General features: G+C 40.0%; 1 protein-coding gene across 1 annotated transcript in view; it reads left to right on the top strand.

Moving 5' to 3' along the window:
- Window positions 1-26,510, top strand: part of MSRB3 (methionine sulfoxide reductase B3) — a 164,704-nt gene extending 138,194 nt beyond the window's left edge. Inside the window, exons 5-6 of the mRNA XM_060165534.1 lie at window positions 14,805-14,902; window positions 23,334-26,510. Of these exons, the coding sequence (XP_060021517.1) occupies window positions 14,805-14,902; window positions 23,334-23,498 (263 nt within the window). The 3' untranslated portion in view covers window positions 23,499-26,510. The remainder of the gene's footprint in view (window positions 1-14,804; window positions 14,903-23,333) is intronic.
- The last annotated feature ends 401 nt before the right edge of the window (window positions 26,511-26,911 follow it).

Raw genomic sequence — 26,911 nt, 5'->3', positions numbered from 1 at the left:
CCTGCTGACTTTCACATCTGTATCTCTAGCCAGGGTCTCACTTCTGAGCCCACATAGCTCTCTGCCTCCTAGATCGTTCCACACTAGACTGATTTTGTTATTTTCCCTGAAAACACGTATGACGAGCATGATCCAGCTGGTCATACAAGCTGGACACCTAGTCATAGTCTCACCCTGCCCTTCCCCTTTGCTCCCCCACAGGTACCACAGTCACCACAACCTGAATGATGCTCTCTTAATCTCTCTACAGTCTTTCCCCTGCTCCCCAATCCCACTGCAATCGTCTTCATTTACAGCTTTGAAACTTCTGTTCCTGTACATAGGCTTCATCTGATAGACCTGCTTTCATCCGCCCTCTTATCCCTCACCCTCCAGCCTGCTTCCAGAGCCATCTTCCTAAAACACAAATCTGATCATGTTACTAGTCTGCTTAAAAGCCTTTAGGTGATTCCCCCATCATCATGCCATTCAAAATATCCCTGGCAACAGTGCCACTGCCATTTAGAGCTACTGGGTTACTTGACAACAAGATACAAAAGCAAGGTGACTAGTAACCAAAATAAAATCAATGCTTGACTAGTACATTGTGCTTAAATTTTATTAGCATTTATTATCTTTTTTTTTTTTTTTTTTTTGCGGTACGCGGGCCTCTCACTGTTGGGCCCTCTCCCGTTGCGGAGCACAGGCTCGGGACGCGCAGGCTCAGCGGTCATGGCTCACGGGCCCAGCCGCTCCGCGGCACGTGGGATCTTCCCGGACCAGGGCACGAACCCGTGTCCCCTGCATCGGCAGGCGGACTCTCAACCACTGCGCCACCAGGGAAGCCCAGCATTTATTATCTTCATGGATTTTTAGGGTCTATAGATTTATGCTAATTTTTATATATATTCTAAACTCCTTGCCTTAACTATCATTTTTATTTGAGGTACTGCTTATGAAAGCTGAATGAAGCACAGGGAGAATGTTTGACAAAACCAATGGTTTTATATTTGTCATAAATAGGAAAATGTTTGATTTTAGGCAGCCTGAGATTCTAATAATTGGACCGTTGGAGAAGGAGATATAATCCCAGCACTCTTTAGCTCTGCAGTAAACAACATATATATAGCCGTAATAATATAAAGGCTGTTCACTAGTTTTCAACTCTGAGAATCAATCTCTAGGAAAGCATAGAAGACTTAATTAAGATTAGGCATTGGAATGGTGGGAAAGAGTAGGTGGAGGGAGGATCAGGGCACTAAGGAGAGTCAAACGATATTAAGTTATAGGATAGTCATGCATTCGTTCAATCATTAGACAGTTCTTTACGACATCTCTTATGTCAAAGGCACTATTTTATTTTATTTATTTTATTTTTTTACATCTTTATTGGAGTATAGTTGCTTTACGATGGTGTGTTAGTTTCTGCTTTATAACAAAGTGAATCAGTTATACATATACATATGTTCCTATATCTCTTCCCTCTTCCGTCTCCCTCCCACCCGCCCTATCCCAGCCCTCTAAGGTGGTCACAAAGCACCGAGCTGATCTCCCTGTGCTATGTGGCCACTTCCCACTAGCTATCTATTTTACATTTGGTACTGTATATATGTCCATGCCACTCTCTCGCTTTGTCACAGCTTACCCTTCCCCCTCCCCATATCCTCAAGTCCATGCTCTAGTAGGTCTGTGTCTTTATTCCTGTCTTACCCCCAGGTTCTTTATGACATTCTTTTTCTTAAATTCCATATATATGTGTTAGCATACGGTATTTGTCTTTCTCTTTCTGACTTACTTCACTCTGTATGACAGACTTCATACAGGTCCATCCACCTCATTACAAATAGCTCAATTTCGTTTCTTTTTATGGCTGAGTAATATTCCATTGTATATATGTGCCACGTCTTCTTTATCCATTCATCTGATGATGGCCACTTAGGTTGTCTCCATCTCCTGGCTATTGTAAATAGAGCTGCAATGAACATTTTGGTACATGACTCTTTTTGAATTATGGTTTTCTCAGGGTATATGCCCAGTAGTGGGATTACTGAGTCATATGGTAGTTCTATTTGTAGTTTAAGGAACCTCCATACTGTTCTCCATAGAGGCTGTACCAATTCACATTCCCACCAGCAGTGCAAGAGTGTTCCCTTTTCTCCACACCCTCTCCAGCATTTATTGTTTCTAGATTTTTTGTTGATGGCCATTCTGACTGGTGTGAGATGATATCTCATTGTAGTTTTGATTTGCATTTCTCTAATGATTTAATGATGTTGAGCATTCTTTCATGTGTTTGTTGGCAGTCTGTATATCTTTTTTGCAGAAATGTCTATTTAGGTCTTCTGCCCATTTTTGGATTGGGTGGTTTGTTTTTTTGTTATTGAGCTGCATGAGCTGCTTGTAAATTTTGGAGATTAATCCTTTGTCCGTTGCTTCATTTGCAAATATTTTCTCCCATTCTGAGGGTTGTCTTTTGGTCTTGTTTATGGTTTCCTTTGCTGTGCAAAAGCTTTGAAGTTTTATTAGGTCCCATTTGTTTATTTTTGTTTTTATTTCCATTTCTCTAGGAGGTGGGTCAAAAAGGATCTCGCTGTGATTTATGTCATAGAGTGTTCTGCCTATGTTTTCCTCTAAGAGTTTGATAGTGTCTGGCCTTACATTTAGGTCTTCAATCCAGTTTGAGCTTATTTTTGTGTATGGTGTTAGGGAGTGGTCTAATCTCATACTTTTAAATGTACTTGTCCAATTTTCCCAGCACCACTTATTGAAGAGGCTGTCCTTTCTCCACTGTACATTCCTGCCTCCTTTATCAAAGATAAGGTGACCATATGTGCATGGGTTTATCTCTCGGCTTTCTATCCTGTTCCATTGATCTGTCTTTCTGTTATTGTGCCAGTACCATACTGTCTTGATTACTGTAGCTTTGTAGTATAGTCTGAAGTCAGGGAGCCTGATTCCTCCAGCTCCGTTTTTCGTTCTCAAGATTGCTTTGGCTATTCGGGGTCTTTTGTGTTTCCATACAAATTGTGCAATTTTTTGTTCTAGGTCTGTGAAAAATGCCACTGGCAGTTTGATAGGGATTGCATTGAATCTGTAGATTGCTTTGGGTAGTAGAGTCATTTTCACAATGTTGATTCTTCCAATCCAAGAACATGGTATATCTCTCCTTCTATTTGTATCATCTTTAATTTCTTTCATCAGTGTCTTATAATTTTCTGCATATAGGTCTTTTGTCTCCTTAGGTAGGTTTATACTTAGATATTTTATTCTTTTTGTTGCAATGGTAAATGGGAGTGTTTTCTTGATTTCACTTTCAGATTTTTTATCATTAGTGTATAGGAATGCCAGAGATTTCTGTGCATCAATTTAGTATCCTGCTACTTTACCAAATTCATTGATTAGCTCTAGTAGTTTTCTGGTAGCATCTTTAGGATTCTCTATGTATAGTATCATGTCATCTGCAAACAGTGACAGCTTTACTTCTTCTTTTATGATTTGGATTCCTTTTATTTCCTTTTCTTCTCTGATTGCTCTGGCTAAAACTTCCAAAACTATGTTGAATAGTAGTGGTGAGAGTTGGCAACCTTGTCTTGTTCCTGATCTTAGTGGAAATGCTTTCAGTTTTTCACCATTGACGATGATGTTGGCTGTGGGTTTGTCATTTATGGCCTCTAATATGTTGAGGAAAGGTCCCTCTATGTCTACTTTCTGCAGGGTTTTTATCATAAATGGGTGTTGAATTTTGTCAAAAGCTTTCTCTGCATCTATTGAGATGATCATATGGTTTTTCTCCTTCAGTTTGTTAATATGGTGTATCACGTTGATTGATTTGCGTATATTGAAGAATCCTTGCATTCCTGGAATGAACCCCACTTGATCATGGTGTGTGATCCTTTTAATGTGCTGTTGGATTCTGTTTGCTAGTATTTTGTTGAGGATTTTTGCATCTATATTCATCAGTGATATTGGCCTGTAGTTTTCTTTCTTTGTGACATCCTTGTCTGGTTTTGGTATCAAGGTGATGGTGGCCATGTAGAATGAGTTTGGGAGTGTTCCTCCCTCTGCTATATTTTGGAAGAGTTTGAGAAGGATAGGTGTTAGCTTTTCTCTAAGTGTTTGATAGAATTCGCCTGTGAAGCCATCTGGTCCTGGGCTTTTGTTTGTTGGAAGATTTTTAATCACAGTTTCAATATCAGTGCTTGTGATTGGTCTGTTCATATTTTCTATTTGTTCCTGATTCAGTCTTGGCAGGTTGTGCATTTCTAAGAATTTGTCCATTTCTTCCAGGTTGTCCATTTTATTGGCATAGAGATGCTTGTAGTAATCTCTCATGATCTTTTGTATTTCTGCAGTGTCAGTTGTTACTTCTCCTTTTTCATTTCTAATTCTATTGATTTGAGTCTTCCCCCTTTTTTTCTTGATGAGTCTGGCTAATGGTTTATCAATTTTGTTCATCTTCTCAAAGAACCAGCTTTTAGTTTTATTGATCTTTGCTATCGTTTCCTTCATTTCTTTTTCATTTATTTCTGATGTGATTTTTATGATTTCTTTTCTTCTGCTAACTTTGGGGGTTTTTTGTTCTTCTTTCTCTAATTGCTTTAGGTGCAAGGTAAGGTTGTTTATTCGAGATGTTTCCTGTTTCTTAACATAGGATTGTATTGCTATAAACTTCCCTCTTAGAACTGCTTTTGCTGCATCCCATAGGTTTTGGGTCATCGTGTCTCCATTGTCATTTGTTTCTAGGAATTTTGTTATTTCCTCTTTGATTTCTTCAGTGATCACTTCGTTATTCAGTAGTGTATTGTTTAGCCTCCATGTGTTTGTATTTTTTACAGATCTTTTCCTGTAATTGATATCTAGGCTCATAGCATTGTGGTCGGAAAAGATACTTGATGCAATTTCAATTTTCTTAAATTTACCAAGGCTTGACTTGTGACCCAAGATATGATCTATCCTGGAGAATGTTCCATGAGCACTTGAGAAAAATGTGTATTCTGTTGTTTTTGGATGGAATGTCCTATAAATATCAATTAAGTCCATCTTGTTTAATGTATCATTTAAAGCTTGTGTTTCCTTATTTATTTTCATTTTGGATGATCTGTCCATTGGTGAAAGTGGGGTGTTAAAGTCCCCTACTATGAATGTGTTACTGTCGATTTCCCCTTTTATGGCTGTTAGTATTTGCCTTATGTATTGAGGTGCTCCTATGTTGGGTGCATAAATATTTACAATTGTTATATCTTCTTCTTGGATCGATCCCTTGATCATTATGTAGTGTCCTTCTTTGTCTCTTCTAATAGTCTTTATTTCAAAGTCTATTTTGTCTGATATGAGAATTGCTACTCCAGCTTTCTTTTGATTTGCATTTGCATGGAATATCTTTTTCCATCCTCTCACTTTCAGTCTGTACGTGTCTCTAGGTCTGAAGTGGGTCTCTTGTAGAAAGCATATATATGGGTCTTGTTTTTGTATCCATTCAGGCAATCTGTGTCTTTTGGTGGGAGCATTTAGTCCATTTACATTTAAGGTAATTATCGATACGTATGTTCCTATTCCCATTTTCTTAATTGTTTTGGGTTTGTTATTGTAGGTCTTTTCCTTCTCTTGTGTTTCTTGCCTGGACAAGTTCCTTTAGCATTTGCTGTAAAGCTGGTTTGGTGGTGCTGAACTCTCTCAGCTTTTGCTTGTCTGTAAAGGTTTTAATTTCTCCATCAAATCTGAATGAGATCCTTGCTGGGTAGAGTAATCTTGGTTGCAGGTTTTTCTCCTTCATCACTTTAAATATGTCCTGCCAGTCCCTTCTGGCTTGCAGAGTTTCTGCTGAAAGATCAGCTGTTAACCTTACGGGGATTCCCTTGTGTGTTATTTGTTGTTTTTCCCTTGCTGCTTTTAATATGTTTTCTTTGTATTTAATTTTTGACAGTTTGATTAATATGTGTCTTGGCGTGTTTCTCCTTGAATTTATCCTGTATGGGACTCTCTGTGCTTCCTGGACTTGATTAACTATTTCCTTTCCCATATTAGGGAAGTTTTCAACTATAATCTCTTCAAATATTTTCTCAGTCCCTTTCTTTTTCTCTTCTTCTTCTGGAACCCCTATAATTCGAATGTTGGTGCATTTAATGTTGTCCCAGAGGTCTCTGAGACTGTCCTCAGTTCTTTTCATTCTTTTTTCTTTATTCTGCTCTGCAATAGTTATTTCCACTATTTTATCTTCCAGGTCACTTATCCGTTCTTCTGCCTCAGTTATGCTGCTATTGATCCCATCTAGAGTATTTTTAATTTCATTTATTGTGTTGTTCATCATTGTTTGTTTCATCTTTAGTTTTTCTAGATCCTTGTTAAATGTTTCTTGCATTTTGTCTATTCTATTTCCAAGATTTTGGATCATCTTTACTATCATTTTTCTGAATTCTTTTTCAGGTAGACTGCCTATTTCCTCTTCATTTGTTAGGTCTGGTGGGTTTTTATCTTGCTCCTTCCTCTGCTGTGTGTTTTTCTGTCTTCTCATTTTGCTTATCTTACTGTGTTTGTGGTCTTCTTTTCACAGGCTGCAGGTTCGTAGTTCCCGTTGTTTTTGGTGTCTGTCCCCAGTAGCTAAGGTTGGCTCAGTGGGTTGTGTAGGCTTCCTGGTGGAGGGGACTAGTTCCTGTGTTCCGGTGTATGAGGCTGAATCTTGTCTTTCTGGTGGGCAGGTCCACGTCTGGTGGTGTGTTTTGGTGTGTCTGTGGACTTATTATGATTTTGGGCAGCCTCTCTGCTAATGGGTGGGGTTGTGTTCCTTTCTTGCTAGTTGTTTGGCATAGGGTGTCCAGCACTGTAGCTTGCTGGTCGTTGAGTGAAGCTGGGTGCTGGTGGTGAGATGGAGATCTCTGGGAGATTTTCGCCGTTTGATATTATGTGGAGCTGGGAGGTCCAGTGTCCTGAAGTTGGCTCTCCCACCTCAGAGGTACAGCACTGACTCCTGGCTGCAGCACCAGGAGGCTTTCATCCACACGGCTCAGAATAAAAGGGAGAAAAAGTGAAAAGAAAGAAAGAAAGAAAGAGAGAGAGAGAGAGAGAGAGAGAGAAAGAAAGAATGGAGGGAAGGAGGGAGGGAGGGGAGGGAGGGAGAGAGGAAGGAAGGAAGGAAGGAGGGAAGGAAGGAAGGAAAGAAAGAAAGAGAAGATAAAATAAAATAAAATAAAGTAAGATAAAATAAAATAAAGTTATTAAAATAAAAAATAATTATTAAGAAAAAAAATTGTTTTAAAGAAAGAAAACAAAACAAAGAAAACGGACGGATAGAACCCTAGGACAAATGGTGGAAGCAAAGCTATACAGACAAAATCTCACACAGAAGCGTACACATGCACACTCACAAAAAGAGGAAAAGGGCAAAAAATAATAAATCTTGCTCTCAAAGTCCACCTCCTCAATTTGGGATGATTCGTTGTCTTTTCAGGTATTCCACAGATGCAGGGTACATCAAGTTGATTGTGGAGCTTTAATCTGCTGCTTCTGAGGCTCCTGGGAGAGATTTCCCTTTCTCTTCTTTGTTCGCACAGCTCCCAGGGCCCAGCTTTGGATTTGGCCCCGCCTTTGTGTGTAGGTCACCGGAGGGTGTGAGAACAGATATTTTTCACTCCACATATCTGAGATTCACTTGGTACATTAATTCATTAATGGCTCCTCCTGCTGGTGTTGGGGGGTCTCCTGCAGAGACGGGGGGTGGCTGTGACTCACGGTGGGGACAAGGACACTGGCAGCAGAAGTTCTGGGAAGTGCTCCTTGGCGTGAGCCCTCCCAGAGTCTGTCGTTAGCCCCCCGAAGGCACTATTTTAAATGATTGGCAATACAGTGATGAACAAAACAAACTCCCTGCTCTTACTGAATTTACATTCTAGTTCAAGAGGCAGATGTTACCAAGCAAGGTTTTAAAAGAATATTACTATTCAGAAATTGGAAAGGGGAAGGGAGGGGAGACAGTATAAGTATAAATCTTCATCATTCACAAGAAAGAATCATTTTATAGTTTATAAACAGCACTATCCAATGGTGGAAATGTTTTATATCTGGGGAAAATAATGGTGGAAATATTCTACATCTGTTATCTGTGTTGTCCAATATCGTCCCTATTAACTACATGTAACTGTTGAGAACTTGGACTGTGGTGAGTGTGACTAAGACACTGAAATTTAAATTTTATTTAATTTTAATTAATTTAAATTTAAATTGTGACATGTGGCTGGTAGCTACTGTATTGGACAGCACAGATTTAAATGAAGGAATCAAGAGATAGCAGCATATGCATATTTTTTAGAAATAAATGGAAAACTATTAAAAATGGTTGTCTACAAGGTGGGGAGAATTGAAAGGGAACATTTCACTGAGTCATCTTGCACTGTTTGATTTTCTACTACATGCATGTATTTGGTTATTACTTAAACTTTTGGGTCTTTGAGGGGGAATACAGAATCATCCTTTTAAAAATGAGATAAAAGTTATACTTGAAGTGTCAACTGAAGTGAATAACTGGGCAAGAATCAGAGCTCTAAGCTTCAAACAATTCTTGTTAGCAGGGGGTCTTCACAGAGAGTTTTATTATTTGGCTTGAGATAGCTAATAAAGTAAATATCGGTCGGTGAGGTTAACATATTCTGGCTTCAGAGAAACTAAAAGCTACAAATTTTGATGTATGGTCCTAGAATTATAGAGCTGTGAGAATTGCTATCCACACAAAATTATAGATGTGTAAGTCTCCAGCTTGTCTCACCAAAACGGTGCTCAAACATATATCATCATTATTAAACCATCACTCAAGCCCAGGTGGCATTTGTTGTGCTCAAACTTATTTTGCATTTGAAGACAACAAAATATTTGTAATTACATTTCAATTAAATGAATTCTTGGTCATGCGTAGTTTCTGCTATGTTTTACTGATGGGTCATGTAGCCAATTTACTGGGGGTATTTTTATCTGGGGGTTGAGGGAGGGTATAGGGGAAGGGGAAGCTGTATAGCAGTCCTTGTTAAATTAAGAGTAAGGGAATGAGGGCCACTTTTTCTAGACGTGGTACAGATGGAATTGGCTTCAACTTGTTTATAATCTGTTGTTAGTTTTAACAACTTGTTTTGAAGATTTTTGAGAGGAAGGAGGAAAAGCCTGGTATAGAGAGCTGAGAAAGTTTTTCTCAAGAGGCAGTTGGAGTGGAACATTTTAAATTTATGAACACAACGCTACTTTTGGAGAGCTGTGTCACTATAAAATTCTGGGTTCAAGTAGACTCAGAGCAGCTTTATTAAGCTACATTATGAGTGAGAAGGAATAATTCCTTCTACTGCAATCTAAAAAAATCCATTCTAGTGTAGGTGGTAGCAAGCACCAAGCATCTACTATTACTCTCTTACTCTTATGTTCAGATTTGCTTCACATTATACCAGCATATACCACATATACCAAGTTATGTCTGCAGATTAATTTGGCCTGATGGTTGGATAAAATTGAAGCAGAACTGTCGTATTCCAACTTGTCGGCATTAGGTGTAGTACCTATGGTTATTTGCTATTTAAAGATGAGAATTCTTAGAGAGGAGAACGTGTTTATTGAATATAAGTTGTTTTTTGAAAGATACTTTAAATTTATTCCATATCATTTTTAGAGGGTAAGTCCAAAGGGCAAAAATTAGAGGGAGACAGATTTCTAACAATTTGAACTCTTCAAAAATGGAATAGCCTTCTTGTGAATTAGTGAGTTTGCTTCTGTTTGGACATATTCAAGCAGATCACAGATGATTTTGTGCCAGAGATGTTGAAGGGGGCTTTACATCAGGCCAGATGATTTCTACCTTCCCTTCCAACTCCTAGGATTCTTAAGGTTCTCTAATTTTAGGTTCATGAGCTCAGTAAGAGGTATAATCATTATAACACTTCCAGACGATACTGGAAGCCTATTTCTCCATTGTCAAGCATTCAAATACATTTGGTGGTTTAATACAATGTATACAAAAACTGGTCTGAGTAAATAAAATCTCACACAATTATATTTTTTTCAAATTTAAGAGTTGTTAAAAGTTTAGTTCAGATCATATTTCTGCATATATATATATGCGATGACTAATCCCAGCCTAAGAGCTAAAAATACAAAACTCTTATCGAAATCAGGTGTGCAATAAACAAATAAACTCATTCATTGCTTACCTGAAAGTCAAGGAAATGTGGCAAAGAAAACTATGTATAACAAGCCAATATTACAGTCTATCTACACAATAACTCATCTATTCCTTCCATCTTTATAAGGTGAAAAAATGAATTTAAAATTTAAAGCAGAGACAAGATGTATTAACCCGTAAAAATGGTTCTTCAATTGTGTGCCTTTAAATTAATAGAAAAAGAGAAACTTAGTATTAAAATAGATAAATTATATATCACTATGTTTATGTAGTAGTTGTAGCCAAGGTCCCTAAACAGAATATTGTCCAGTGGTGCCAAGGGGATCGTAATAGTATCAAGAAGTATTAGATTCAGATTGCAAGTTCTGGTTGGAAAAAAGATAATATTTTATTTGTTTTTAAACTAAGCTAAGCTCTTAAACTAAGCTCTTAAAATCAGAAATATTCTTTAACAACCACCCTCCAGAGTTGAGGGGAGTTTTTGGAAAAAGGATGCTTTTTTTCTCAAAAAAGCATTGAGAAAGATAACATTTTCTAGAGAACTCTGCTAATATTAGAATTAAATGTTTTAATTAGATAGTAATTTACTTGCTTTCTTGTACGTTGTGTCATCTTCTCTAGTTTGTGTTGTTATAGTTCTGCATGTGAAATAACAAAAACATAGAATATAAGATATTCTTGATAATAATAGACTAAAATCTAAAAGGTACAGTTTATGTTCTTGGAAATAAAATGATAATCAGCCCATATCCAGCCTTTTCAAATAGAAGCAAAGGGATGTACTGGGGGTAGGGTGAGTCAACGCTGTTTATACAGGTTTTCACATGACTTTTCTTTTAAAAAGTGTATGGAATACATCCAAAACAAATACTGTTTTGTTAGATGAGAAGACCAAAAGGGAAATCCTAGAGAAAGGAGGATGGATGATCTTTCTTTAATGTCAAAACTGACAAAAACACATCCCCTCCCCCGCACTTTGCTCAAGATAATTTTCTCAACAAGACCCAGATTGCTTCAAGTCTTTGCCTATCACCCTTTGAAGCACTTTCCTTATTATTAGGAGTGGGGGCAGGGTTTCCTTTGAGGATTTTTACAGCAGTGAAGAGTTCCTCCTTTAAATACTTTCACATGATGAGGGAATTCCGCTCTCAAAGTGCTGTCATCACTATGGCTTCTCTGTCATAAGACAATTTATTCTTGGGTAAAGGTCCTTCTTAGTTTGTCAATAGGACTTACCTTTCCGTTGGATTCTCTTTCTATAGAGCTTCTCTTTTTCTGAGAGATGTAGCAAAAGAACTCAACATTCTCCTTTGTTAACCTTATTGATGAAGTTGACCGTGATTCTCTTTTGAAATGTGTTCCATACAGGAGGTTATAGACTTCAACATGGCTCTCCTTGTCAATTTCCCACCAATTAAGACGTGGGTGACATATCCAATATTCCATCTTGAAAACTGTATTCCTTCTACAGTGCAAAGGGATGCTATGAATTTTGGGATGTTTGGTGTCTCTTCCAGTGCTTTTTTTTTTTTTTTTTTTTTTTTTTGCGATACGCGGGCCTCTCACTGTTGTGGCCTCTCCCGTTGCGGAGCACAGGCTCAGGACGCGCAGGCTCAGCGGCCATGGCTTACGGGCCCAGCCGCTCCGCGACATGTGGGATCTTCCTGGACAGGGGCACGAACCCGTGTCCCCTAGCATCGGCAGGCGGACTCTCAACCACTGCGCCACCAAGGAAGCCCTCTTCTAGTGTTTAAATAGCACCAGGGTAAACAACAAGTAAACTATTCAAGTGTCAAAACAGTTTTCTCAGAATCATTGAAATCTTTTGAGAACCTTTACTCCATGTCACCCCACATCACCCTGCTCAACTCTTGAATGTGGTCTTCTGGAAAATTTTATAAATATTTAATTCATGGATGCAAAATGTATAGCTGTATGGCTTCATAGCTCATTTGAAAGCAGTTCCTTTCCCTCCCCAAAATCTTTAGTAGGCAGTGATTCACAATTATTAGGAAAGAATTAGAATTAAGAAACCCCAAATAGAATTGACAGTTTTCTCAATATTATTGCCTAAGGGTGTGCTTCTAAGTCTTCCTGGCTGTTTTAGATAAATGAATAAAAAACTTATCTATATCCCAAGCTACATTACATGATTTATATCATTACTCTTGGACTTTCCTTTGAACAGTTTGGTCTTTAGAAAGTGAGAGAATAGGTATTGTCCGGTACATTCATTATCGGTTTCCACCTAGAAGCTCTTAAGTGCAACAGTGTATCTATCAACTAATCCAGACTGGCCTGTAAACATATTTCTTAAAACCTTCAGCTTCCTTCCTGCCAGAGTGTTCAAATGATTGACCTCTCAGCCTTTCACTGAGGAAAAAAGTGGAACATAAGAAGAGAGCCCTAGACTAAGTCAGAATACTCAGATTCTATTTTTGGCTCTGCCACTTCCTGCCTGAGTAACATTGGCAAGTAACTTGTCCTTCTGCTCCCCCATCCCTCTCCCCCAAAAACCCGGTAAAGTGAGTGACCTAGATGATCGTCAATGTGTTTTTACTACCTCAAATAAATAATAAGGTTATTTCACCTACATAGAGAGGCTTAATTATAGTAAATGAGCCAAAATGGAAAGTCCAGTGAGAAAGTAGCATTGATATTCCTTAATCTGGTCTTGTAAAGAAGGAGTATGATTATATTCTTTCCTTCTTCTATGGGACTCTGTGGTGTACTGTAATTATTCATCCCACTTTCTTATTTAAGGTTAGTGGAAAATCCGTTTAATAAACATTTCAGCTGTGCCTTTGTGCTGTACACCATGGTAGGCTGTGAGTATACTCAGGTCAGCGGTTTCAAAATGTTCACCAGCTAAGCAGGGAGAAAGCATGAAAACAAATCACAAATCTACTGTGATGAATAGAACAAGATAAGTATACCTAAGATGTAGAGGTAGCATGGGAAATACATATATATTTCTCCGTACCTATTTTAAATTCTAGAAATAGGAAAATGTGGATGTGGTGGAGGGAGGGAGGTAGCTTTAGGGTAAACTTAAAATAAAAACAAAAACTCCTAACTCTTTACCTGTTTACTACTGAATCAAATATGTCCCGTCATAATATTAGTTGCTATAAACTGTAGTCAAATGAGTTAAGACATGGGAGCTTTAAAAAACAAAAACAGAAACAGAATGTTCTCTTTCTTTTCATGGATAAATTATTTTTCAACGTCTTGAAGCATCACCACTAAATTTCTCTTTATCAATGGGTACTTCTGTCATTGAACAAAGAAGAGCACCTCAATGTGTCAAGTAATCATTAAAAACCAAATACTATAAGCCAGACTATATTCAGATTCTCTTTGGAATTTAGAAAATGGGGAGAAACAGGTTTTCTTAAGGATACTGATGTTTCTTAGCATAATTAAGTTTTGTGGAATATTATCTTATATAGACAGAGTTAAGGTTTTCCTGGTGATTTGTAGCAATCTCGAAGTCAAATCAAAGAATTGGAAAGTGTTTAAACTCTGGGTGTTAAATCTAGCACTACCAAAGCTATGTTGTTGCATAAGGGGGGGAAGGGGAGCTTGGGGGAGTTTAGTGTAAAAACTTGGCCTGAGCTAATTTGTTTTGTTTGAAACTGGAAATCGTATTGTGGAAATTTGCATTCCGTTTTCTTTCAAAAGGTGTATTAACACAAGGCATTCAGTTTTTAAAGGGCTTCCTCCTTTCTATAGGAAAAATTTGGCTTCTGAAAAAGGAAAAAAATTGCACAAGCAATTCAGCAACATTGCACCTCTTTCATCATTTTGAGGATACAGGCTTCAACTCAGTTACTCCAGACATATTTTCTGGAAACATGTAAAAACATGCCCATAAGTACTGAACATAAAACCTGACTGTATACCCATAAACATGTGTACAGTCTTATGGTCTACTTACCACTGGGTTTCTTAAAGCCATGTGCATATTTAAAAAATCACTAGACTAAATGAAAATTGGAACAAGATGCTATTTGAGAGAAGGCGCTACCCAGAGATGCCTGAGGAACACTGCTCTGTGACTCTCCTATGAAGTAAGCAAGCCTCTTGCCCATCAATAGATAGAACCTATGCTTTCCAGATAACCCCTATCCTGAGAAATTAGATTAAGATGGAAAAAACAGAATTAAAAAAATATATTTTAACTATCCAAACTGAGTACTAAAAAAACATGGTTCCTAAAGAAGCATGGAATAGTTGAAAAATTAACAGCCAGACCAGTTGGATTGTGTTTTGGAAAACATCACACTGTAAAACTCACAGTGCTTCAGGACCGTGCCCAGTGACTCTGAAGATAAGAGAGAGAAGAAGAAATGGTGATAGAGAGCTTTATAAGTTCAGGGATGCGCTAAAAAAACTATTGGAAGGTCTAAGAGAGTCTCATGAAACATAAAATCCCAATACAACTGTAATCTGAATGTGAGGAAAAGGTTATTCTTAAAAAAAATAGTTGCATTCTTGCAAAATATATTAACATTGAGTCTTCGACCTTTTTTTTTCAGGTTGAAAAAGTTAAGCATGATTCATATACTAAAGATTTCCATTCTATGCTTAGTATTTCTTTTAAAATTGCCTTCTAACCCAAGGATGTGTCTCTCTCTCCTCTGTTTTGGTTCTTGTGCTTGCTCTGTCCCAGGTTGGCCTTCATTCCACGATGTGATCAGTTCTGATGCAGTCACATTCACAGATGACTTTTCCTATGGGATGCACAGGGTGGAAACCAGCTGCTCTCAGGTGAGTTAATCCCACCTGAAAATCCAAAATGTTGCTCACTCTGCATTGCAAGCACTTTCAAGACTCCTGGTTGTACTAAATATAGCAACTAAGGTCAAGTGACCCATCACAAAAGGGACAAACACAATGAAGTCTCTATCAAGTCCTAATGACATCTTAGTCTTGAGGAGTTTAGCAAGTCAACTTAAATGTCAGTCATTGGCTTCAACACTATTAAACAAAATCATTGGTAGGAAAAATCATCTTCAATTGACTTAATACAGTGGGGAATGGGTCATTCTTAGGGCATGTGAAGATTTCATCACATGGCCTCACATAATCTGTTCACATAATCCCCCTCTCCCTGCAGTTCTGTGCACTCACTGTTCAGTTATAATACCTCTAATGGTAATGATCCCAACATGGTCAACAAAGACCCCAGAAACAGCTCTCCTTGGGTGGATGTGAGGAGGGAGGTTGGAGAGCGGCAGAAGGAAGAGGAAGTTCAGTGGTGGGCTGTATGGGAGCAGAGAGGGAATGTGTGATAAGGTAATTCCTTCTCTCCTTCTCCTAGGAATAGGCCTATCCTCATTTACAAGGATGTTCTAGTTAGTTCCTTCCACCCTGCTCTGACTGAATTAGTGCTGGATCTAAGGGGGAAAATGAACGTGTGTTGAGCAGAAGGCAAAAATATAGTTAATCTGTCATCCCAATCAAGAAATTTGAACTTTTGGGGGTTTTGTGCTTAAGCCCAGAGACATAGCCAGAACCTTCTAGTTCTAGAGCAACTGCACATTAGATAGTCTCTTCTAGTTCTCTAGAACTAGGGCAACTGCACATTTTATTCTAGAGTAGGTAGTCCTGCCCTAACTTGCTTTAAATAAGTGAAATATAAAGTCTGAGTATTGTGGCACTGGAACTCATTGATACTACAGAGTGTTTTGTTGGGGGCTGTCTCTTGTACAGTACCTATCAGAGGCAGAGGGGGCACAATCAGGCAGCTGTGATAGCAAAGGGATTGCCACGTGGGCCTCCCTCAGCATTCTTCCACCTGACCATTAACCCCCTTCATCAGGCACATGAGTTTTAGGGAGTAGGTAGCATATTTACTACCAAGTAGGGAAGGAGATTGGTTTGAACCTAACCACCTGATGAATTCCTGTTTTATTTTTTTAAAATAAGGTTGACAAGTTAACTGTCTTCTGAGTATGAGGACCGCTCTCTCCCTTGAAAAGCAGGCTTTATATTTTATCCAAGTCACATTTTCAGTTCACTCTTGCTTCTCAGATCTGAGTCTGAGCAAGATGGTGGTACTTTTTGATCCTGGGTCTCACCCCCAGAGATTCTAATTTAATTGGTTTGGGTGAGGCCTGAACGTCAACATTCTTAAAAACTCCCCTGGTAAATGTTCACAATAACCTTATGACTAGATAATGTTATTCTCTCTCATTTTACACTTGAGAAAACGGAGGCACAAGGAGTGCAATTACACTTGTGTAGATATTCATAGATTGATCTGAGACTTGAATTTGGGCAGTTAGCTCCAGAGCTCTTTACGGTGCTCAGGTGGATAAATAAGTAGATAGAGGGGAGGTAGGTAGGTAGATAGATAGATACATGTACCACAAAGAGTCATATTGAAATAAGAAAAAAAAAAAACAAACCCAAATCCTCTGATCCCTCAGCAGTTAAATTCAATTCAGTTTTGCATTCAACTGAATTTTTATTGATTTTTGTTATAACTGCCACAGAAGCAAATTGTGAATATCTACCCGGGAATCTAAAATACTTGACAAAAAAGTGAGGTTGGATGGTACACAGTAATTTGTAACTTAGGTACATAGTACTTAGTAAACCTCTCTTAAGGCTAATGGTTGTTTTTTTCTTTCTTTGTTTAACCTGCCTTAAGGGCTGTTATATGACTGCTACTTTCCTCTTCACTCAGAACCCACTTTCAAACATTGAGTTCTATGAAAATCAGATAAAAAAGGGACAGAAAAGGTGGGGCATAAGATAATACCTTTCATTCAGGCCCTACTCTGATGTCTTTGTGACTAATTGTTATAATTCACAGTTAGAATATACTTCCTCCTTTCTCTGTGCCAGCCACTGAGGTAACACCAGTAGGAGTCAAGACAAGACCATTAGGAAGATGTCCTACAGTGACCAGAGGAATGAAACCCACAGACTGTGCCCAAATTAGGCAACACTCATAGCAGATACCAAGCTAACCCAAGCATAGCTCTCAGCCCTTTGGTTATAGGCCTAGGTGACTGTTAACTATTCTTTGGTCCTTTCCTGACAGTTGCGTGAAGAACTAACACCGACTGACCTACTCCATTTCAGCTTCTTTTTCCACCACTTTTATTTCTCACATTAGAAAGTGACCCTTTCTTAAATAAAACTCTTAAATTTAAAGAGAAGAGGGAGGGATATTTGTTCCACTTCTTTCTTAAATTTAAAGAGAAGAGAGAGGGAAATTTGTTCCATGAACGCATGTGTAAACAGGCATGCTTTGAGAAGTAAGTACCACGTAGAAAATAATTGGGTTCCAGCCCCAAAGAATATGTTTGCTGGACTCTTTCCTGTGTGGACAGAGTGGACATGTCTGCCCCACAGTGCACTAAGAGCTCACTAAGCTAAAGTGTTCTGGGTGTCTTTCCTTTCAGTTTCTTTGTCTTCTAATTTGTGTTTGACACAGACATTTATTTTCCTCTTGTATTACATTTTTCTTTAGTTTTCTCTTGTCCATTTTCTCATTCATCCTTTTTATCTTGACTCGAGGGAAAAAACTGATTTAATGGTTTCCATACTAGAGTAACCAATTGTATCTTATTTCCTAGTTTCTCACCCTTAACACTATTTTTCATTATCAGTTTATCTTCTTTTACCTTCTATTCTTTCAGTTTAGGAAGTCTCTTCTCCTACATGCAACTTCTCCCATCTTTTTTTTTTTTTTCTTTTAAACTTTTGGATGGTGACATGCTATGGCAAAATTGTCTGGTTTGCTTCTCCTCTTTCTAAAATTCTTGTTGTATTTTGAATTCACATGGTTTGTCCTGTTTCTGGACTACATTGCATGAAAGGGGTTTGTGTTATAAAGAATCCATTAGATGTTTTCAGTATCTTAGAGACATTCTCAGTTGGACATGGTATGTGGAATGCTTCTTTCTTATGGTAAAGATGGAGCATCTAAACACGTAGACCCTTTTACTGCCAACTTACACAAATAAACTGAGCTTCTGTGGATGGAACCAGTAGACTCAACCTGCTTGCCTGGCAATATGGCGATTTTTTTTTTTTGGTGTATGGGTCTCTAATTCTTGCCTTAGTACTTAGGATTCCTCTCCTTCTCCTTCTCCCCTCCCCCATCCTCCCTTCTCCTCCTCCCCTGCCCCTTCTTCTTCATTGTGATATGGATCACACCATGCAGTGAATTAGGCCTCATGTTTGGGTAAGAATTATAAACACATTGGGAGCCGTACCTACCACCTCATTATACTACACTGTAGTTTTTCCATGTGTCCAGTGACTTCTTCTTCCTTTTTTTTTTTTTTTAATTTTTTAAATTTATCTTTGGCTGAGTTGGGTCTTCGTTGCTGCGCACGGGCTCTCTCTAGTTGCGGGAATGGGGGCTACTCTTCGTTGTGGTGCGCAGGCTTCTCATTGCAGTGGCTCTCCACTTTGGTGGGCGTATGTATCTTCCCCCTGGCTGTAGCAATTTCCTAACAATTTCCAGTTATAAAGAATTTTTCTTAATTTCGTTTAATTCACATTTTTAGTTAGCGATAAAATATATTGCTTCTATTCCACTTTCACTGACTACTATGAGTAATTGCTTGACAGCTTCTTCCTAAGCCTCCAACCCCAGCCTGTTAGGCAACACTGTCAGGAATTTAAATTCAGTGCAAAGAGGTAAGATTTGCATGGTTTAAGCTGTAGTTCAGTGAAGTAAGTCTCTCCTGGAAATAATTGGGGGATTCTTCCTTCTTTAGATCAAAATTCTACATCTGCAGCAAATGGGAGACCAATAAATCACTTAACTTTTTGTAATAATCTTTGAGGAAGAACCCTGAGTTTACCCAAGTTGGACTCTATTTATGACTGCAGCTATTACTGCTTGAATCTATGGTAGAGTCCCTTAAGTTTGTTTTAGATCCTTATTAATTTGTTCTAAGTCAGCCAAATCAACAGAAAGGTAAATATCCACCAATACAAAGTATTTTTCAAGAGTTAAGCAGTTTTTGGGCTTCCCTGGTGGCGGAGTGGTTAAGAATCCGCCTGCCAGTTCAGCGGACACTGGTTTGAGCCCTGGTCCAGGAAGATCCTACATGCCGCGGAGCAACTAAGCCCGTGTGCCACAACTACTGAGCCTGCGCTCTAGAGCCCACGAGAGCCCGTGTGCCACAACTACTGAGCCCGTGTGCCACAACTACTGAAGCTTGCATGCCTAGAACCCGTGCTCCACAACAAGAGAAGCCACTGAATAAGAAGCCTGCTCACTGCAACGAAGAGTAGCCCCTGCTCACCACAACTAGAGAAAGCCGCGCGCAGCAACAAAGACCCAATGCAGCCCAAAATAAATAATAAGTAAATAAAATTTAAAAAAGAGTTAAGCAGTTTTTGGTAAAACCCCAAACCTTATTAATCTTTTGCAGATGACAACTCATATATTGCTGATGATTAAAGACACCCATGTGTTACAATAGGATTTCAGACTCACAGCCCCTCTTTTTCTTGATCTTTCAGTAAAATCATAATGCTAAACTGGTGACTTCACAATCATTTCCTTGGCAAAAGATTAATATCACAAGCACAGAGGAAAAGAGCCCTACTTACACACAAGTGTCTTTGATAACGATGGGAGAAAACAGGATACTACTGGCAAAGTAAATTGCTTTCCTTCTTAAAACTCTTTTCTCCTTCCCATCCTGCCCCATGTGCCCAAGTGTAAAAGCCCTGCTTTGAAACTGCTTCATTTTGTAGATCAAACACTTAAGAGAAAATGATAATAATAAAACCCCAAACATCCTAGGAGTAGCTGGGAGAAAACCTTCCAGGACAGTTGGAAATATATCAGTGCAGAAATATGTAACTGTGTTGAATGCACTATTTGTGTTTCTCATGCACACAATTAAGAATTGCAGTCAGATTTTAAGGAATTATGTTAAATTTGATGCTCAATCACTTTTCTTTTTTTTGAGGGGGGTCCTTTCCCTTGGTTCTCTACAGGTTCTTTAGTTGCCAGTTTTTCTGAGTGAAAGGCTTAGGTGATAAAGGATTCCCGTGGGAATTTAAATTATTTCTTTTGAACAATGCTTATCTCATGCTTCCTCAGAATAAGAGCTGGAAGATTCAGTCATAGTTTGTATTTTACCTGTAAAAGAAAGAAATACATAACCATTTTAAAACAACTTTCAAAATGCACACCAAAGATCGTACCCTGAAATAAATCATTAACAGCAGGTTTCAGAGATTTCTTCATTGGGCAGCCAGTTTGTTTCAGTTACAACCAGGTGTGCTGAGGGATCCCAGCACACTGCCAGCTGGCTGGGGCCGGGACGCGGAGCTCCCAGGTGGCTAAAGAAACAGTGCATCTGTGACAACTTTCGTTCATCACCGTAGCCTTCCACCAGGGTTAGAAGCTGGAAAGAATGGGCTCCATGGGTGTTCCCCTCAGGGAGGAGCCTTCAGGGCTTGTGCACTTTTAAAAGAAACCAGGTACTGTTCTTTTATGGGAGGCTAGGTGCTCCTGGGAGGAAGCAGAAATGGTACTGTGTGGTTAGGCTTCCTTCAGACAAACGGCCTTACAACTTTGCAGGCAACCGGATGGGCATGTATGTGGTGGCACAGATCTAAATGAACACCTTGCTCCTCCCTCAGTTATGTGAGCCTGGAGTGAATCTTCCAGATCACCTTGTGCAAGCATGATGAAGCTATCACTATTGTTTTTAGGGGACCATTACCATTTCTGAGGGTTTCCCTACCCCATCACCAACGCAGATACTTATTTACCAATGATCTTTGTTGCCTTTTCCCCACTATAATTCTTCTTCCTCATCCCGCTCCCTTTTTCTGTTGCCTGGGTCTAGAATCTGTGTTTTTCTTATTGAAATGACTTGTTTCATTGATTCAAATGAAACTGCAGGCCGATAACCAACTCAGTCCAACAGATTAAATTACTCTAATTTGGATTTTTTTTTTGAATGATTTGGGAAACGAATGATTTGGAAAATACATACTACAAAATGGCTTCAAGTATACCATTGCTATGCTTTATCTTTGTAGTAAGGTAAAGAGAACTGTTCTCTAAATATGCTCAAGATGATTAATAAAGGCAATATCATTTATTTTTGCCCAGATAGCTGTATTCTCTCATTAAAAAAAAAGAAAAACCAAAAAAACTATCTGAGGCTTTTATGTGAAAACGCCACCTCTCAGATGCCAGGTGATTGAAGAGCCGGAGCTGCACATGAGATCAATAAATGTGCACACGTGCTGGTCACCGAGAGCACCAGTTCCTGTTGGCCTGCACGCTGACTCTTTTGGCAGGCAGAAGTAGGTGCTTTCCTGTGTCCACTGGGTAAGCATGTGTATTTTTACTGGTGCATCTTAGCTGCTGATGCCTGAAAATTTGGTCTCCATTGTTTATAGAAAGGGAAAGCAATCTGAGCTGTCAGCCTTGATATTACCTAAACCTGCATAAAATGTGGTAAAATAATGCAAGGTTTGTTTTTTAGGCCTGTTTCATATTTTCCAGGCAACAGATCAAATCAGTTCAGGGTTCATTTTTAGTTCTTTAATAAGCTGACACAGTATGTTGGCAGTAAAATAAGAATGCACTTTTCCCGTGGAAGTGCCCTCTAGTTGAAGCTGCTATTTGTGCTATTCGTTAATAACTAGAGGACCCTCGAAAATTGAATTTAGTACTTTCTATGGGGAAACTGAGATTCTGGTTCTTTCCACTGTAATGAGCACCATCCCTCACTTCTCTCTCATCCTCTCCTATTTTCCTTCCTTGCAATGTATGAGTGTTTTATACACCAAACGAGCTCGATGAGAAGAATTAATGAACCATCTGTATGTCTCTTCTCTCACGTTCTTGCCTAAGTCTTGACTCCTCCATCTGCTTGAGATGCTCTCCCCTGGATATCCGCTCCTTCACTTCCTCCAGGTTCTTATCCCAAAGCCAGCCCAGAAAAACCACCCCTGGCCACCTTACCTAAAATGTCAGCCCCCAACCTGTGGCACTTTCTGGTTTTCATTTTCGTTTTTGTTTTGCTCCTTAGCATTTACTTCCACCTACTGTGCTTTATGGTCCCTAATTTCCTTTGTATTTTCCGTCTCCCCCACTGGAATGTAAGCTCCATGAGGCTACTGCCTGTACCTCCAGAGTCTGGGACAGTGCCTGGCATGTAGCAGGCGCTCCCTAAATATTTGTGAAATGAATGAACGGGGGTCATTTGCCCCAGGCTTTGGTTTCTTTGTTACACGACGAACGATGTGTTTTTGCAGCCTGTTTGAATGTGGAGCACTAACGTCCCCATACCCTTCAGCCCTGTCCCTGCTGAGGAGGGTGGGGGACAGGTAAGTGTGGCCTGTGCTCTTATCTCCTGGAGCCGAATCCAGCAGCAGACTAGTTAGTGCAGGCTCTGTTCAGTGAGCCAGGCTTTTTGGAGACACTTTCTCTGGGCTGGATTTCTCTTAACACCGTCATAACCAACCATCCCTCCTTCTGCCTCTGTCTGGACTCTCTGCCTCTCCTCCTTCCCCAGCTTTTTGGATAGTCAGTAGCATGGAATGAGCTCGACAGCTTATTCCTTCTCCACGTGACCCAGTTTGTGCAGGTAAGGCAGACCGCATGGCACTCCACCTGTTGGAGGCCAGAAAAACCGATTGCGTGGACTAGTGACGTTTCCAATTTGCCCCACTGCAGTCTTGGTGACCGTGACATAAATCTGTTGAGTCTTGCTATTGCTTTGCTGGGTTCCAAGCACATCCAATGCTCGTCTGATGTTAAGTTTTACTGCCCATGAAAGCAAACGTCACCTCCGTCATGGCCAGTTAAACAGTATCTTTTACAGTGGACTTCTGCATATCTGAAAGCCACCCATCCAAAGCCAAAAGCAGTGCCAGAGGTCCAGATCAAGGGTCAACTCAATTCATAAAACTACAGCAGTCATTTTTCAGCGGGCTGAGTGGCTTCACAGATCAGAATATACAGTGGCTCCTAAATGGTTTCTGATACGCACAATTCCAGTGCTTTTTATTCTCAGCATGTGGTGCAAAAGCTGCCAGAAACCATCTTTGCAGCTATTGACAGGCAGGTCAGAAATCATCCATGATGGCTTCCATCATTTCTCTCTAGGCCGGTCATCCATTTAAACTGCTGTTCCCCTCAAAGCCGGCTTTGTAGATGCTGTTGACTTAACATTTTGCCCTTCTCTTGCAGTGCGGTGCTCACCTCGGGCACATTTTTGACGACGGACCTCGTCCAACTGGCAAAAGATACTGCATAAACTCTGCGTCCTTGTCTTTCACACCTGCAGAGATCAGCGACGCCAGTGGGGACAGCGCAGGGGGCAGCCCGGCCCAGGGCGACAAGACAGAGCTGTAGAGGAGTTGATGGAAACAAGTGTACTTCATGCACAGCTTATTAAAACTAATTCGAGAGCGTCTATCTCAGATATATTTTTTCAAAAATAGAAGAGCAATTTTATGCTATTGATATTTTTCTTCCTTTGCTTAAACAGAGGCCCTGGCCATCAATGCATTTTGCTATTGACTAGATCGGGAACTGTTTGTAACTTTAGTGAACCTCGGAGGTAGCTTTGTGAGACTTCTTCACGAGCCACTTACATAGCTTTCGGCATTACTTTCTTCGCCTACATAGCTTCTTTCGATTTTTTTTTCTCCTTGCTTAATAGGCAGAAGGTGCTTGGTCTTCAGACATGAAAATCAAGATCTCCTCTGCAGTGCGGAGACCAGGGCTCGGTGGGGCAGGGTGTTGAGACCTGCGAGACACACGGCCTGGAGGCATGTGTGCAGATCCACCTAAGATAAGGGTGGAGCGATGTCTTGTGAGACTTCTCAGCTTTGTGGCAAGTTTGGGCTAAGGTCCTTTATTCTCCCGAAAAGGGTGTGAATGTCTAAAGTCTTTCCTTATGTTAAATTGTTGCCAGATCTGAGGGGCACACTGAGTGTTGTGGCAGAGAAGCAAACGTTACCTCATGGTTAGGCCTTTATTTTATTTTTATTTTTTGTTGAAAACATTGGAATGTAAGATAACCGTAAAATGTTGATCCCTGTTTTGTCCAAAATTCACAAAGAAGAGCACCTGCCATTGCCTTCTGTAAGTCTGTCCCTCCACACCTCATACCAGCTGTGGCTGGAAGGGCATTTTGGTGAATTCCCTGTGTAAAGTAAAATACTGGGGACAGCACACTTCATCAAGGCAGCAGAAGTAAGAGAGAGCAGAGAAGGTTGAGGAGGAAGCCTGGGTACTAGATGTCCAGTGCTCTGAAGAGCAAGTAAGGAACGGAGCCCAGAGGGGAGGGCGGGGGACCTGTGCACAGGGCAAGGTGACCTCTGGAAGGACATTGGGGCTTAAAATAGAAACAGCCAGGAGCTCACATCCCACCCTTGACACTAATCGAGGGACAAGCTGTCTAGCCTCTCCATGCCTATTCTTTATGTATAAACACGACTTAGAATATTTGCAAAATAATTGACACTCTCAGGGGAAAATTACTATATTGCTATACAATGAAGATCAGTGTTGTAAAATTAAACTGATCTGGTTCTAATTGCCTCAAAGGCCGAAGCCCAGGCATTTGAAATGGAAAGAAGCAGAGAGGAGGGTGACTTAGCTGATTGGTATGGAAACAGTTGGGCCAAGAGCCAGAAATTTTTCTCTGTAGCAGTATGGCTGGTTTTACTCTAAGAAGCTCCGCTCAGTTGCCGTATAACATTTAGTCTGGTGGGATGGATGTCCCACCATCCATACGGTGGGATCGTGCACCATAAGGTTTCTACAGCTCTGAGCAGTAGTGATATATATGGGTACTGCGGCCACCAGGCGTGAGAGTATGGTTTACGACTGATATATATTGTGTTTGTAGCCTTGAATGCTAATCCTGAAGTGTAATTTTTAAAAAATAATTTTTTTGTAAATCTTCGATAGCTTATGAATACTGACATCTTTCCTTATAAGCACCAAGACCAAAATAAGAAAGAGGAACACCTGACAATCTTAAAGAAATAATGAGAAACTAAAATGAAAAGTTGTGATCAATCGATGTCAGCGCGGTCACGTCCACATCCTTCTGTGTCTCTCAAAACACCTCCTGGTGAGGCTCGTCATTGTCATGTGGGCCACAACTTTGAGATTCCAGATGCACTATGCGCTTCTTCCCTCGGCTCCCAGATGTGTCACCTCAGGCCCTGGGGTCACTCTGGAATTCGCAAGTTTCACTCCCCTCTAGAGGTGAGACGTTGAATTTAAGACCCTTGCAGCCTCGGTGTCCAGACTATCCTAGAAGTCTTTCCCGACCTCACCAAAGGAGTCCCAACATTTCCCAGCGGCCCAAGGACCCCTAAAGAAGTGGTCTCCCAGGACATTCCTGTCCCAGTGTGCGGTCCACCCTCTGGGGGCTCACGTGGCTCCTGCTCTGGGCGGTGGCCTGCTGCGGGGCCTGCTGGACACGAGCTGCCGTGTTGGGGTAGACAAGGAAGATAAGCGGGGGCTTCTCCCTCTCCCCAGAGACTCTGGATTCTCACTGTTCCTCCAGTTTTATTGTGGGGCTTAACATTCCCCTCAAAAAGCTCCTCTTCTAATGCTTAGTCTTCGTTCAAGGAAAGCCAGTTTTTCTTCTACCACATTTTCCAGCATCAACTTTAAGAAAAATGCAACATCCATGGCAGAAAGCAAGTGGGTGTATGCATCATGTGGTTGAATTTCAGATTGCTTTTGAGTTTAAGTGGTATCGAATTTCAGTATATTTCTGTCTTATGTTAAAGAAATATATTACTAAAACGTAAGTGAGCAATAATGTCAGCTGTCGAGCACTAGATTTATTTTTGCAGGATATGGAGTGCAATGAACTGAGTCAATATGGCGAGGTGTATGTGATCTGTGGGAGTTATGCCATTTAACATGGGAAACGCATGGGATTTTCCCTCTCTGCACTCCAGCCCTCACTGTGCCGTTAGGAGACGCAGGTTTCTTTGCTGGTGTGTAAAAAAGTACGTCCGTACACTCACGTGGAATGGATCTGAAGAAAGCAACAGTACGTATTGTATTAGAGAACATTTCTATGTGTTTAAACTTTTCACTTTATAGATGAATTTAAACTCTTAATGTAAATGACATAGCGATTTGAAAGTCTCTCCATGTTAATTGAATTGAAAATGCCTTGCTTTAAATATGGAATATGATGAAAGGGATTAGCATTTGTTCTAAAGGTCAAATACTACTTTTGCCTTAGATAGCTTTGTAAGAATTTTTCTCCAAGCAATTCAAAACTTTTGAAAAATGACATGGAATTTTCACTATAAACCCTTTTCCTATGTCTATTGTATACAGAAATTATGTAATAAAATCTCTTTATAAAAATGTTTTCCTCTCTGACTCCTAAAGACTTCTCTTATTTTTAGCACAGATGCAGAGCCCATCCACTGGAGTTGGCCATAGGCTGCTCTGTTTACCTCCTTACCCAGCTGACGTGTCTGTAGTTTGTACAGAGGGCCTTTTATCTGGTGTGGACTTTATAAGCTGGAGCTCTGACAGTGGGTCTAGTCCGACTCCCCATACCCCAGGCCCCAGGAGAGGCCTCCTGGGATATGAAAGGTTGGAGGGAAGGGAAACATTTACAGAATTACTCCACTTTCACCTCATCTCAGCAGAATCTTCAGCAGCTTGTGTATGTTTTTGTGCTTAAGACATGGACTTTGGCAAGTTGCATCATGATAACGCTATAGGTGAAAATGCAGGAATGATACCATGCTGATGCCTAGGCTTCTGTTAAATAA

The sequence above is a fragment of the Lagenorhynchus albirostris genome, chromosome 11, assembly GCF_949774975.1.
Source record: "Lagenorhynchus albirostris chromosome 11, mLagAlb1.1, whole genome shotgun sequence".
In the NCBI taxonomy this organism is placed as follows: domain Eukaryota; kingdom Metazoa; phylum Chordata; class Mammalia; order Artiodactyla; family Delphinidae; genus Lagenorhynchus; species Lagenorhynchus albirostris.
This window is presented reverse-complemented; position numbering and strand designations above follow the sequence as displayed.